At 38.0% G+C, this 13,264-nt stretch overlaps 1 protein-coding gene across 1 annotated transcript; it reads left to right on the top strand.

Annotated features, from left to right (window-relative positions):
* The first annotated feature begins 3,310 nt into the window (after positions 1–3,310).
* On the top strand, positions 3,311–6,581 carry LOC104246715 (uncharacterized). Its single transcript, XM_070166700.1, has 5 exons — positions 3,311–4,168; positions 4,350–4,562; positions 4,646–4,823; positions 5,088–5,374; positions 6,195–6,581. The coding sequence occupies exons 1-5, from the start codon at positions 3,311–3,313 to the stop codon at positions 6,579–6,581; spliced, it is 1,923 nt and encodes a 640-aa protein (XP_070022801.1).
* The last annotated feature ends 6,683 nt before the right edge of the window (positions 6,582–13,264 follow it).

The following is a 13,264-nucleotide window of genomic DNA, read 5'->3' as shown; positions in this document are numbered from 1 at the left end:
AAGTTAGTCTTGTGACAAAATCCAAAGGGAGTGTAAGAAAGAAAAAGTTTTTTTTACTTCCTAACCCATTAACTCTTTCTTGTATTAGTTCTTGTGATTTTGTGCAGCCAAGTGTGGAAAGACCTTCTGAAAGGGGAGGTGAGGTGCAAGAGATAGTGGCATAAGATCCAATTGGACTCCAACATGAATTTGGCGAAATCTATTCTTGTTGGATGGTGGAAGATAAAATATTGGTTAATCTCTTTGTTGTTGAACCTTTTTGACTATTTTGATCCTTATTTACAGATTTATGACATGGAGTTCTCTAAAGACATTACTAAGTTAGAACCATTGTATAAAAGAATACACGGTGATGATGTTTCAATGGTAAATAAGTCCAAATATGGTATGCATAATAAGGAAAGAAGTTACCTTAATCTTCAACAACTAGGATCCCCTTTTATTGTTTCCTTCTTGACTTGGAAACCAAACAATACTTGAATTTTGAAATAATATGAGCTATTCACTTTTTTGGGGGGTTGTTTTTTTCTTCTTTCTTTTTCTTTTTCCTTTTTTTCCTTTTTTTTCTTTTTATTTTATTTTTTATTTTTAATTTTTTGCTAAAGAATCTCCCAAGATTATCAAGATTGAATTCTTGATTAGTCTATGTTCTGATACCACTTGATAACAACATGATAGGGGATTCAAGAATTAGTAAAGAAAACATGAAAAATCAAGAAATATGCGGAAGCTAAAAGAAAATAAAGAAATAAAAAAGAAGACAGAAATTAAAGATAGATTGAATTCAAGAATAGACTTCTTGAATTGTATGTATAATTGGTAATTAAGTCCAAGTATGGTATGTATAATTGGTTTATTCGAATTCTTGGGCTTTCTAGAACACCTAAGGTATTTTTGGAGGTAATGAACTATACTCTTATTTCTTATGTTGCTGACTTTATAATTTTTGTGGATGATGATATTTTGATGCATATCAAGTCATTAACTGTAATATCTAAGTTTAAGTGCAAGAGTAATTTGTTGCCTTTTGAAATTGAGTATGACATAGATAATTATATGTTCGAACTTGGTGGGAAGAGGCATGAAATTTATGAGAAAAGCCTTGGAAATGAGTTTTCTTGTGATAAATTGCTAAAATGTGAGTTTTGTTGTGTGATAGAAAGTCATTCTTCTAGTCATGTTGATTGTGAGCTCAAAGTATTTGATACTAGTAAAGAGGCTATGCATGATTATTGTGCCGTTAGTGGTCAAATACTCTTTCATGAGCTTGTCTATGACTCTTTCTTTGATAGTTTAAGCAATAGTTTAGAATCCTTTAATATTGAGAATATTATTGGAAAAAGTTATAATCATGAGCTTGAATGTGTTGAAACTTTTATTTTGGGAATTATGGGTTCTTCTAACTTTATTGTGAATTTATGTGCTTCTTTGAATAGCTTATATGTAGAAGAATCCATGAGATTTGTAATTGATACTTGGTTATATCATAAAAGTATCTTATTTGATACATGTGGTAGAGATACTTATTTTAAATGGATGCGTGAACAATCTTTTGTAATTTCATTGTCATGCACATTTTTGGACTACCTTAATAGAGGTTTTATGGGACAAATCTAAGTAGGCATATATTTTATTGGGGTGATGATGTCCATATGCTTTATAAAAGAGCATTTAAACCTATTAGGCTTAATTGGGTTAAGTGAACACATGGTCGCTATCTTATTTTATTCTACCATTTTTCCAGATTAGTGGATGCCATTTAATAATGCCTATCTTCGTTTTCTTGCAAGGTCGAAATAACGAATTTTCTTTAAGAAGAGGGGAATGATAGCATCCTAGAAAGCTTAAATCTATTCAAGGACAAGGATGAAATTTTGGAATCTCAAAGAGGGCCTTTAACAAGATCTCAAGCTAAAATTTTGCAAAACAAGTCCATTGAACTTCAGGAGCGAATAAAAAAGTTGTTAGTTGGGAGGAAAAGCTTAAGTATATAGGATATGAGTTATCTGGGTGTTATAATTATTTTATGGCCCAAATTCATGTCCATGAAGAGGTGGATTAGATCCAAAAAAATATCCTCTGAAGAAGGTCCAAATCAACCAATTTGGCACCTAAAATGAGTCCACACTTGCATCCCATGAAGTCCTACATAAAGCCACGTTTTTATAACATAAAAATGACTTACTTGATGTCCAAGAAGCGTACAATAGGCGTGCTAGATGTTGAGTGCAAGTTGGTGCCAAGTTGCTTGTAAATTTCCTTCAAGATTTCTAAGATTTTCAAGATTCTATCCAAGATTAGTTTGGGACTTATTTCCATATATTCTAGGACTATATTTATTGTTTTCCTAGTTAGTTAAGGTTATGTTTTTCTTTTACTAAGATTTTTGAAATTACTTTTCAAGAATGACTTGGTTTTTGCTTCCTATTATTTTCCTTTTCCTAAGGTAGTTGGACTTGTTGTCCAAGGTAGTTTATGACTTTATTTCTTTATTTTTTCATCCTTAATTTCATGACCCTCTCCTACCTATATAAGGGGTGTCTTATTTGTTTTTAGACTTAGATTATTATAGACTATTATCCATAAACATTGTGAGATTTTTCTTGCACTCTTGTATGTGGCTACTTTTGGATTTATTCTTCAACCTTCAAGACTCAATCTAAGGTGGTAAGATTAAACCCTATTAGAAATCTTAGAGTGGGTGATACGTTTAGGCTTATTGTTGTTCTTGTTATTCTAAAAAGTCTGATTTCACAATCTATCTCTTATTTTTAATTCTCTATCAAAGGCGATTAGTTCTTCGTTAGCTAATTGTTGTTATTAGGATTCAACTTCAAGGATAGACTTCTTGAATTCAAGAAACTCTTTCTTGAATTCAATCTATCTTTAATTTTTGTCTTCTTTTTCGTTTCTCTACTTTCTTTTAGCTTCCGCATGTTTCTTGATTTTCTTGTTTCTTCTTTAGCAATTCTTGAACCCCTATCGTGTTGTTATAAGGTAACAATCAAAGAAACCGAGGGTCGGATTTTCAAAGGCCCCCAATGTATCAACAACCGAGCAACCCACCTCCTTATCCTTACCATGGTTCAAGTTCATAAAACAATTAAATGGGACGTATTGAGAATATGTTCAAGTAAATGATGGAAAAGAATGCCGATTCAGATGCACAACTTGCCTCTCACAACACATGAATCCGAAATCTAGAAGTTCAAATGGGGAAAATCTCTCAAGCTCTAAATTATCTTCCTAAGGTGCACTATCAAATGACACGGTGGTAAACCCAAAGGGCGGTAACAATACGGGGCATGCTATGGAGGTTATCACAAGAAGTGGCAGAGGTGGGAATGCACCCACCTCATGTGAAAGGCGACTTGTCGCTGATGACCAAGTGATTAAAGAAGAAGAGATCCCAAACAATGTTGTTCAAGGAAATGAGGAAGTTCGGATTTATATTGACGATAGTGTGAAAGAGATTCAAGAGGGGGTGAACCCGTCTAGGGAACACATAATTGACATACTGGAACCGGTAGTGCAAAAGGCAAATACACCATTGCCTAAGCCTCCACCTCTATACCATCAAAGACTTGCCAAGCAAAATGGTGAGAATCAATTCAAGAAGTTCATTCAAATGATAAAGAGTCTTTCAATCAATGTGCCATTGGTGGAAGCTTTGGAACAAATACCTGGTTATGCAAAGTTTATGAAAGATCTTGTGACAAAGAAGCGGTTGATGAATTTTGAGAATATCAAAGTCACTCATCAAGTGAGTGGGATTGTTCATTCAATGGCTCCTAAATTCGAGAATACGGGTGCTTTCACGATTCCTTGTACAATTGGAAGTGCTGAGTTTGCCAAAGCTGTTTGTGATCTTGGGGCAAGTATAAATTTGATGCCCTATTCTATTTTCAAGACTTTGGGGATTGGGAAACAAAGACCCACTTCTATGAGATTTCAAATAGTCGATCGTACCATGAAGAGGCCATTGGGTAGGATTGGAGATATTTTGGTCCGGGTTGATAAATTCATTCTTCCGGCAGACTTTGTCATTCTAGATTGTGAAGTTGGTTATGCAGTACCAATCATTCTTGTAAGACCTTTCCTTGCTACAGGTAAGGCTCTTTGTAATGTAGATGCTGGAGAGCTCACTTTCCGAGTTGGTGATGAAAAAGTACCATTCCATGTGTATAAGTCCATGCGATAACCAAATAACAATGAAGTGTGTTCATTTGTGGACCTAATGACTGATGTTATTGTTGATGATACAAGTGTTGGTGATATATTGGAGGACGTTTTGCTCAATTTGATGATGACGAGATGGATGGTTTTATGGAATGTGTTCTCTTTGCAAGGAATGGGGGTTGTACAACTATGTACCCCGAAAATTATCTTTGGATCTTGAAAATAGGAAGACTCCTCCTACAAAGCATTTTACTGAAGAACCACCTACTTTGGTGTTGAAGCCATTGCCTTCACACATTCGATATGAATTTCTTGGCCCTTGTTCTACTTTACCAGTTATTCTTTCCTCTTGTTTGACTGACGTGTGGGTTGATTCCATATTGGTGTGTTACAAAAAAGGGAGAAGGCTATTGGGTGGACCTTGGCGGATATTTGGGGTATAAGCCCCGCCTTTTGCATGCATAAGATCAAGTTGGATGATGGTGCTAAATCATCTATTGAACATCAAAGAAGACTCAATGAGGCTATGCAAGAAGTTGTCAAGAAGGAGATTATCAAGTGGTTGGATGTCGGGTTGTCTACCCCATCTCCGATAGTTCATGGACCTCTCCGGTTCAATGTGTCCCAAAGAAGGAGAAATGGTGGTAGTTACCAATGATAAGAATAAATTAATTCATACAATAATGGTAACCAGTTGAATGGTTTGTATGGATTATCTCAATCTCAACAAAGTAACAAGGAAGGATCACTTTCCACTTCCTTTTTAGATCAAATGCTCGATAGATTGGCCGCCCGTGCTTTCTATTGCTTTCTTGATGGGTAGTCGGGCTACAACCAAATTCTAATTTCTCCGGAAGATCAAGAGAAGACAACCTTTACATGTCCCAGATGGTACTTTTTCTTTCAAGAGGATACCATTTGGTTTGTACAATGCACCAACGACTTTTCAACGGTGTATGATGGCTTTTTTCATGGACATGGTAGAGGACTACTTGAAGTTTTCATGGATGACTTCTCGGTGGTAGGGGATTCCTTTGATGATTGTCTTGCAAATTTGGATAAAGTATTTGCTAGATGTGAAGAAACTAACTTGGTACTCAATTGGGAGAAATGTCATTTCATGGTCGGGGAAGGTATTATCCTTGGCCGTAAAATCTCAAGGAAAGGAATTGAAGTTGACAAGGCAAAGATTGAGGTGATTTCTAAGCTTCCACCCCAACTTCGGTGAAGGGTGTGCACAGTTTCCTATGCCATGTGGGTTTTTACCCGTGCTTTATCTAAGATTTTTCTAAAGTGGTGAACCCATTGTGCAAACTCCTTGAGAAGGATGCGAAGTTAAATTTTAATGATTATTGCATGAGACCTTTTGAACTATTGAATCTCAAGTTGAAAAATACTCCTATCATTACCGCTCCAAATTAGAGTGTTCCTTGTGAACTCATGTGTGATGTTAGTGGCGTAGCGGTTGGGACTGTTTTGGGGAAACGTATCAGAAAGATTTTTCACCCGGTCTACTATGATAGTAAGACTATAAATAGTACCTAAGCCAATTATACATTACAGAGAAAGAGCTCCTTGCTATTGTATTTGTAATTAGGAAGTTCCGCCTGTACTTGATGGGTGCCAAAGTTATTGTCCACACGGACCATGCGGCGCTTCGTTATCTTATGAGCAAAAAGTATTCCAAAGCTCGGTTGATGAGATGGTTGCTCTTGTTGCAAGAATTTGATATTGATATCCAAGATAGGAAAGGTAGTGAAAATCAAGTGGCGGACCACTTGTCTCGTTTGGAGGAGGAGTGAGGCCACATGATGGCCTAGAAATCAATTACTCATTTCTCGATGAGCATCTTTTGGCAATTTCAATGAAAGAGGTGCCATGGTTCGCGGACTTGGCAAATTTTCTTGTGAGTGGAATCATTCCGGATGAATTCTCTTCAAACCAAAGGAAGAAGCTCAAAAGAGATTGTCAAGATTATTTAGTGGGATGAAACATACCTTTTCCGAATTTGTAAGGATGAGGTGATTAGGAGGTGTGTACCAGAAGAAGAGCAAGGTGATATTCTTGGGGCTTGTCATTCTTCACCATATGGTGGTTATCATGGTGGAGCAATAACGGCAGCCAAAGAGCTTAGTTGTGATTTCTATTGGCCTACTCTTTATAATGATGCTAGTGATTTAGTGAAAAGATGTAATGAATGTCAACGGGCCGATGGAATATCAAAGAAAAATGAAATGCCTCTTACAACCATCTTGGATATTGACATTTTCGATGTTTGGGGTATTGACTTCATGGACCATTTTGGGAGCTCTTGTAGAAATACCTACATATTGGTTGCGGTGGATTATGTGTCCAAAAGAGTTTTGGCCATCGCTTTACCAACAATGAGGCGAGAAGTTTAGCGTCTTTCTTAAAGAAGAATATTTTACAAGATTTAGTACTCCATGTGCAATCATAAGTGATGGGGGTCACACTTTTGCAACAAAGCTTGTGATATTTTACATAAGTATGGTGTTACTCACAAGATCACGACTCCCTATCACCCATAAGCTAGTAGGAAAGTGCAAGTCTCCAACCAGGAGATAAAGAGTATGTTGTCTAAAACGGTGAATGCTAATCGGACGGATTGGTTCAAGAATCTTGATGATAAGTTATGGGCTTATCGGACTACTTACAAAACACCTATCGGAATGTCTCCATACCGGTTGGTGTTCGGGAAAGTTTGTCATCTTCTAGTGGAACTAGAGCACAAGGTAATGTGGGCTCTAAAGAAATTAAATCTTGATAGGGATGTAGCCTCTAACTTGGGAGGTTACACATTTAAATGAATTGAATAAGTTCTGGTACCATGCATATGCGAGTTTGTCCTTGTACAAAGAAAAGATGAAATATCTTCATGACAAATATATTTGGAACAAAGAGTTCAAGGTTGGCGATCTTGTATTGTTGTTTAACTCAAAGTTGAGAATGTTTATCGGGAAACTAAAATCCAAATGGAGTGGTCCATTTGAAATTGTTAGTATGACACCTTTTGGTGCATTCGACTTGAAGAACAAAAACAATGAAGTATTCTGAGTCAATGGTCACTGGGTGAAGCACTACTTGGGCAAGGTTGGAGATAGCCACGTGGTGGCGGTCATTTACTTCACTTGAGGGTGTTTTGATATTACGTCATATCGCGACATTTAATCAGGCGCTTCGTGGGAGGCAACCCATGTTCTTTTCCTTTTTCTTTTGTAATTATATGTTCTATGTGTTCTAACTTGATTTGAAGTGTGCTATAGGGTTGAGTGTGACTTGCAAGAAGGGTGGACTAAAAAATGGCTAAGTGTTGAAGGAACTGCAGACCACACTGTATTTGTGCGGACCGCATAATTCTATGTGCCATAACAAAAGTACATTCACGGCCGCACATTCCACATGTAGACCACACAATTGTAAGCTTGCCAAAGTGTGAAAATGTAAACTCTATGAAGTTTTAAGTTTGTCAGTGTGGGCCTAATCTGTGGCTACAAGGCGATTTGTGCGGCAAAAATGTGCGGACCGCACATGAGGCTCAGAGAAGGCAGACCCAGGTGAAAGAGTGCGGACCGCACATGGAATTGTGCGGCTGCACTCGACTACTTTTCCCTCTTATGACTCTTAGTATAAATAGAACCTTTGTGTTCGTTTTACACTTTTCACTCTCCTCACAATCACTGTTACTCTGCAAGTTTTCCTAAGATATTTTCACTGTCCTCCACACACACCTACCAGTGCTTACACACTCATTGCACTCACTCTATCTGGTATGCTTCATTTCATGTTAAATTTTTGTGTTACTTGAATTCTTGAAATTTTAGTTTCTTTTTAGGCCATCTATTATTAGAGTTCATCCAGGTGTCCATGAGGGGTAAATCTGTACCGGGTAGTTGATAATACATGCTCTATGGTGTAAGGTTAGTGACGTTTCATGTTTATACCATGTTTCCATACCAATTTGTTCAAGTAATTGCAAAATCTAAGTACAAAAATGACTGTCTATTCAAAAAATTTGAAATATGCGGCTCCACATGAATTTGTGCGATCCGTAGTTTTGTGTTTTTGGCAACCTGGTGAAGGAAAGTGCTTCTGCGACTGTACTTTAATTGTGCGGACCGCAAAAATCTGAGAGTGGCCGCACTTAAGTCCATCAGAGGTCTACCTCTTGAGACTTATATGTGTAGACCACACTGATAAATGTGTGGACCGCAGATGCATTCTGCAGCTGCAAAATAGCCTTTGCACTGTCTTTAGAGAAGAGGATTCTGAGCCTATGAAGTTTACTTGTCAGAAGTGCGACCGCACTTGCAATTATGTGGTCCGCACTCCTTGTCTGCTGCCGAACATAAAAAATATGCGGACCGTAGTTCCCCATAGCTGCAGCATGTTGTTTCCATAGTAACCCCATTGTGTCCACAATGTTCTCCCTTTCCTACATAAGTCTTAAATGTGTTGAATGATATCTTGCAACTAACAATCCTCTTTGCTTTGATACAGAAAATAGTTCCATCATGCGGCCACGGAGAAACTACAAACGACAGATGTGATTCTTCTTTGGGTCAAGATAGAGGTAACTTGCCCCTTAGCCAGCCCAAAACTATAAGGAAGAAGGCCACTACAGGCAGAGGGAGGGGTGCAGACCTCTCCGAGTCTAGCTCATATGTCATGTCTAGGGAAGCTTCTAAGGGCAACTCCACCTTTATTCCAGGGGAGTAGGCAGTTACATGGTCTAGGCCACAGGGGAGATCTAAGCCCATGGATGAGGCCTCTTCATCTCACAGCACTTCTGAGGTTCGAAAAGTGCTAGCCGAACTTCTAAGCCAGCAACTGCTATAGACACAGATGTGCAGACTGTACAGGATATCCCTGATGACGTTAGAGGGAGAGAGGATACATCAATTGGTGTGGAGATATCAAAGAAGAAGGAGATATGAGAATACAAATTAGTTCGCTTGGCTGCCTTTACTGACTTCCGATTGTGGTGGCCCACGGGATCTTTGATCCTTAAGAGGCAGTTTTTGTTGAAAGATCTAAAGACATACAACCCTGTAGTGCTGAGATAGTTCAGAGTGAGGAAGGGTTGGATGTTGTTCACTGAGAGAGTGGTAGATGCAAAGGAGTACCTTGTCCGAGAGTTCTACGCCAATATTTCTCACATCAAGAAGAGGACAAAGGTGACCAAAGTACGCAACCTCAAGGTGAGGTTTGATCAGCACACGCTAAATGCGTACTTGGGATTTGAGGACTTAGAGCTGAAAGGGTACCTAGAGAAGTGTGATATGAAAGAAGAAGTCCAACCATGGCTAGTCTAGACCATAGAACCACCGGGGCCACCACCACCATGGATCACTACTGGGGTTCCCATTTAGCGGAACATATTGAGCTTTGAAGCAAAGGGTTGGCAGACTGTTATGTGTAGCAGACTTGATCCATGCCAGAATGAGACTCATCTGCCTATTCCACGTGTTGTTCTAATGGCTTTTATCATGGTTGAGTACCCAATTAATATGTGTGTTGTAATGTCGGCCAACATTTCATTGGTAGAACAGTAGACCAACATGGACTACCCTTATCCCAACACTATTACAGAGTACCTTACTGATGCAAAGGTAGATCCAAGATCATATGATACAAAGGTGAAGCAGAAGAAGACATTTGACTGGTACTCATTGATGGATTCGACCAACCTAAAGAAGAGAGATCAGCCTTCTACCACCATAGGCCAGTCTGATGAGATGCCAGTGGTAGTCCCTACTACAGCTCTGAGGCCGGTACCCATGCCTACATCTCCATTATCTTCTCTGCGAGTCTCCCAGACATTGGTGAATCTTAACAACTAGATACAAACAGCTACTTCAAAGCTGTTTGGGATATCTAGTACTATTGCAGTGCAGTCATCTACACAAGCACCACAGGTCTCCACTGATCTTGATGATAAGCTGCACAAGTTTCTGGACAACCAGAAGATGATCATGGATACTCTGGTACATCACGGGTCGGTTATTAACGAGTTGACCAAGGAATGAAGAAGATGAGGAAGTCTCAAGCAAGCAAGATATCAATTGATAAGCTTAGGAAAGGGGTGAACTGACTTGTGACGGCAGGGGATTTGTCATTTGACGTGTTACTTGACCCAGACCGATCCACCCCAGATCCATCTGCACCATCTGTACCGGCTGCATAATTACCCAGTCCGATGAGCCATTCCTTGCTGCTGACACTGCTGAGGCAGCGCGTATGATGTTTGCCACTCCTAGATATGATGTTTAGATATAGTTGGTTGACTCAACGTGAGATGATGTTGCTGGGGACAATGAGATGTCCAAGGATGCTTAGGGATTTTTCTTTGCCCTCTCTCTTTTCACTCTTATTTTTACTTACTTTTATTCGGGAGGGGGGGGGAGGTTGGAGTTTATTTTATTAACACATTTTGGATATATTTGGACCGTAATAGTTGGATGATTCTGTTTCTTTTCTTATTTTTAGTTTATTTAGTTTTAGTAGCTATTGTTCATTAGCTTCTTTAATTTTCCACTTTAGTTTTTGTTTTGTTAGTAGTTTCCTTTTATGTTTTTCGTAGTAGTATGGAAAATAAGCCTCTGGTTTTCTTAATGTCACGGTTCTTTCCAAAGGTAGTTTTGTATGAACCGGGTGACTTGTCTCGAGGATGGATGGTATGACAACTTTCTTAAAGAAATGAATCCTTTTTTGTGTTTAGGTAATAATAATAGTAACAGTAATGAATAAAACGCCTAATCAAGTAATTTTCAAAAAAGAGTTATTCATGCTTCATTTGGTAGAAACACACTTAACAACATGCTTATGGTTTGAAGCAAGGTTTTTGAAAGAAAAATAGCACTAGTTAGTGACTTTGAGACTCTTGAGTTGACTTTGGTAATCATTGAGTGGTTTATTGGACCATAGTGATCTTTCACTCGATTGTGGTTGTTGCAGGCTCTCGATTCTATCCTCGTTTATGGTCTGCTTGCATGAGGGGTGAGGTGATTCCTTGCTAGTCCAAGTACTCGTGCGAACGGTCTAGAACATTCCCCGAATGTGCTTCAAGGCAAAATCTTAAGTTTTGCTTGGTTTGGGAAATGATTGTAGGCTTTTCTTGGTCCGTTTGATCTTTCTATTGCCAACCAATGTTGTTATTCCTAGTCAAGCTCTTTTGATCCTCTAGCCTTTCTCATTTGATAACCATGATATAAGCCTTTATCTGTTTGTCATGATCCTCTCTTGGAACACATACCTTCCTAAATACTCTTGTTAAATAAATGGCTTAAGGCATAAGTTTGGGGGAAGAGTTGAGGAAATTGAAAGAGGTATCAAGGTACAAAAAAGAGAAAAGAAATGATCTCTATGAAAAGAGAAGGCAAGAAAAGAAAAAAAAAAGAACAAAAAAACATGCAAGAAAGAGAATAAAAGGAAGGTTTGATAGAATCAAAAGGAGGTAATTATCCCTAACATGAGCATCAAGGGATAAAAAGAATGAAATAAGCAAGAAAGAGTGATGTCAAGTCTAACTAACCCCCAAGAAAAAGAGAATACCTCTAAGAATTGGTAAATGTGAGCCAAACAAATGTGGAGTGCTTAAGAAAAGGTGTAACCACTTACCCATATGGTATCCTACCCCAATACAAAGGCCTTTAATATAAACTGAAAGAAGTCCTACTTTATTTTGAACCGAGGGAGCTAACATTAGTGGCGATTTACATGAAGGGCAAGCCTCTGATACATAAAGTCGTATGATCATAGGCTAAAACTCGTGTTTTAGTCGTTGTAACAACACTTTAATTATTGCATTTTACAAAGGTTTGAGTTTAAATAATAATGAATTATACTAAATTCATGCTTTATGCCTTGTAGGAAGCAATTCCGACTTAAGAATTAAATTTGGGATGAATTTGATTAATTTGGGGCTTTGAAGTCTGAGTAAAAGCTAAATAAATCAAGTCGGGATCGTGTTCGGGGGTCGCAAAGCAAGCTCGGATAGCAAAACAAATGAAAAAATAAGCAGCGCAAAAATTTGCACTGCCGCGTCGCGTGGGGCGCCGCGGCAGTGCATTTCCAGCGAAAATTTGTTCTGCTCCATTAAATTGTATTCTACCTCTGTCCAATCTATGTACGCGTCACACGGGGCGCCGCATGGGGCGCCACAGACGTGTAAAAATTGCAGAACTATTCTATTTTGGTCTTAAAAGGGCATGATTGTCAAAACTCATTCTTACACGATTAAAAAGGGTAAATCGGCCATTATAGGAGGGGCAGACCTGTTTTGAGAGAGAAAAAGAGGAGGAGATCCATCTTAGAGGATCAAAATCAAGAGGAGACAACACTTTGGAGCAAGGATTAAAAGAGTTTTTCTAAACTTTCTTCTAGTATCTATTTATTTTATGTTTAAGACTTATATTGTTGATGTTTGTATGAATATGAGTGGCTAAAAACCCAAATATCTGGGGTCATGGGTGTTAGATGATTATGTTGTTTGAAGTTTAAATTGATGGTCTTGAATTTATCGTTATGGGTTGTTTATTTGATTCTGCTGTTAATTATTTTACCGCATAGCTAACAGTGAAATACTATTTACGAATCTTGAGTTAAACTTGAAAAAGGAAATTTTTGATTGCATATAGAATCTAATAGAACATGATCTGGATCCTGGGCATCGGGTGAAAGATTCGCGATTAAGATACAACTATACTTAACTGCCTTGTTTGGTTGAGAAATAGGATTTGTAAATACATTTGAGTTAATATTAATACCATAGAAATATAGGTATTAATTTAACTTGAATAGGCGCATAAGAAATCGACAAATTCTTATGGGTATTATTAACCCTATAATCAATAACCCAGATAATTCAATAAATCATTTTAAGCTAAAAGCGTAGCATGATCTCTAGCAAGTCCATGACCCTGGAATATCTCTTTTATTAATTGTTAAAAGAAAACTTCATAAGTGGCGTAGTAACTTTGCATTGTATTATTGTTTGATTACTAGTTAAATTACAAATTGGTTATTTATGTATTTTGTGATAAATTGGCTTGAATCGATAATTGTT

The sequence above is a fragment of the Nicotiana sylvestris genome, chromosome 2 (genome assembly GCF_000393655.2).
Source record: "Nicotiana sylvestris chromosome 2, ASM39365v2, whole genome shotgun sequence".
Taxonomy (NCBI): Eukaryota; Viridiplantae; Streptophyta; class Magnoliopsida; order Solanales; family Solanaceae; genus Nicotiana; species Nicotiana sylvestris.
Note: the sequence above shows the minus strand (reverse complement) of the source record. Positions and strands in the feature narration are given on the sequence as shown.

What these genes read in the sequence shown, in the direction of transcription:
- LOC104246715 (XM_070166700.1), top strand. Translation starts at nt 3,311, where the DNA reads ATGGAGGTTATCACAAGAAGTGGCAGAGGTGGGAATGCACCCACCTCA. An exon ending in TGTGGGTTGATTCCATATTG is followed by an intron (nt 4,563 to 4,645) that starts GTGTGTTACAAA and finishes TGCATGCATAAG; the next exon opens with ATCAAGTTGGATGATGGTGC. An exon ending in TTGACAAGGCAAAGATTGAG is followed by an intron (nt 5,375 to 6,194) that starts GTGATTTCTAAG and finishes CGAATTTGTAAG; the next exon opens with GATGAGGTGATTAGGAGGTG.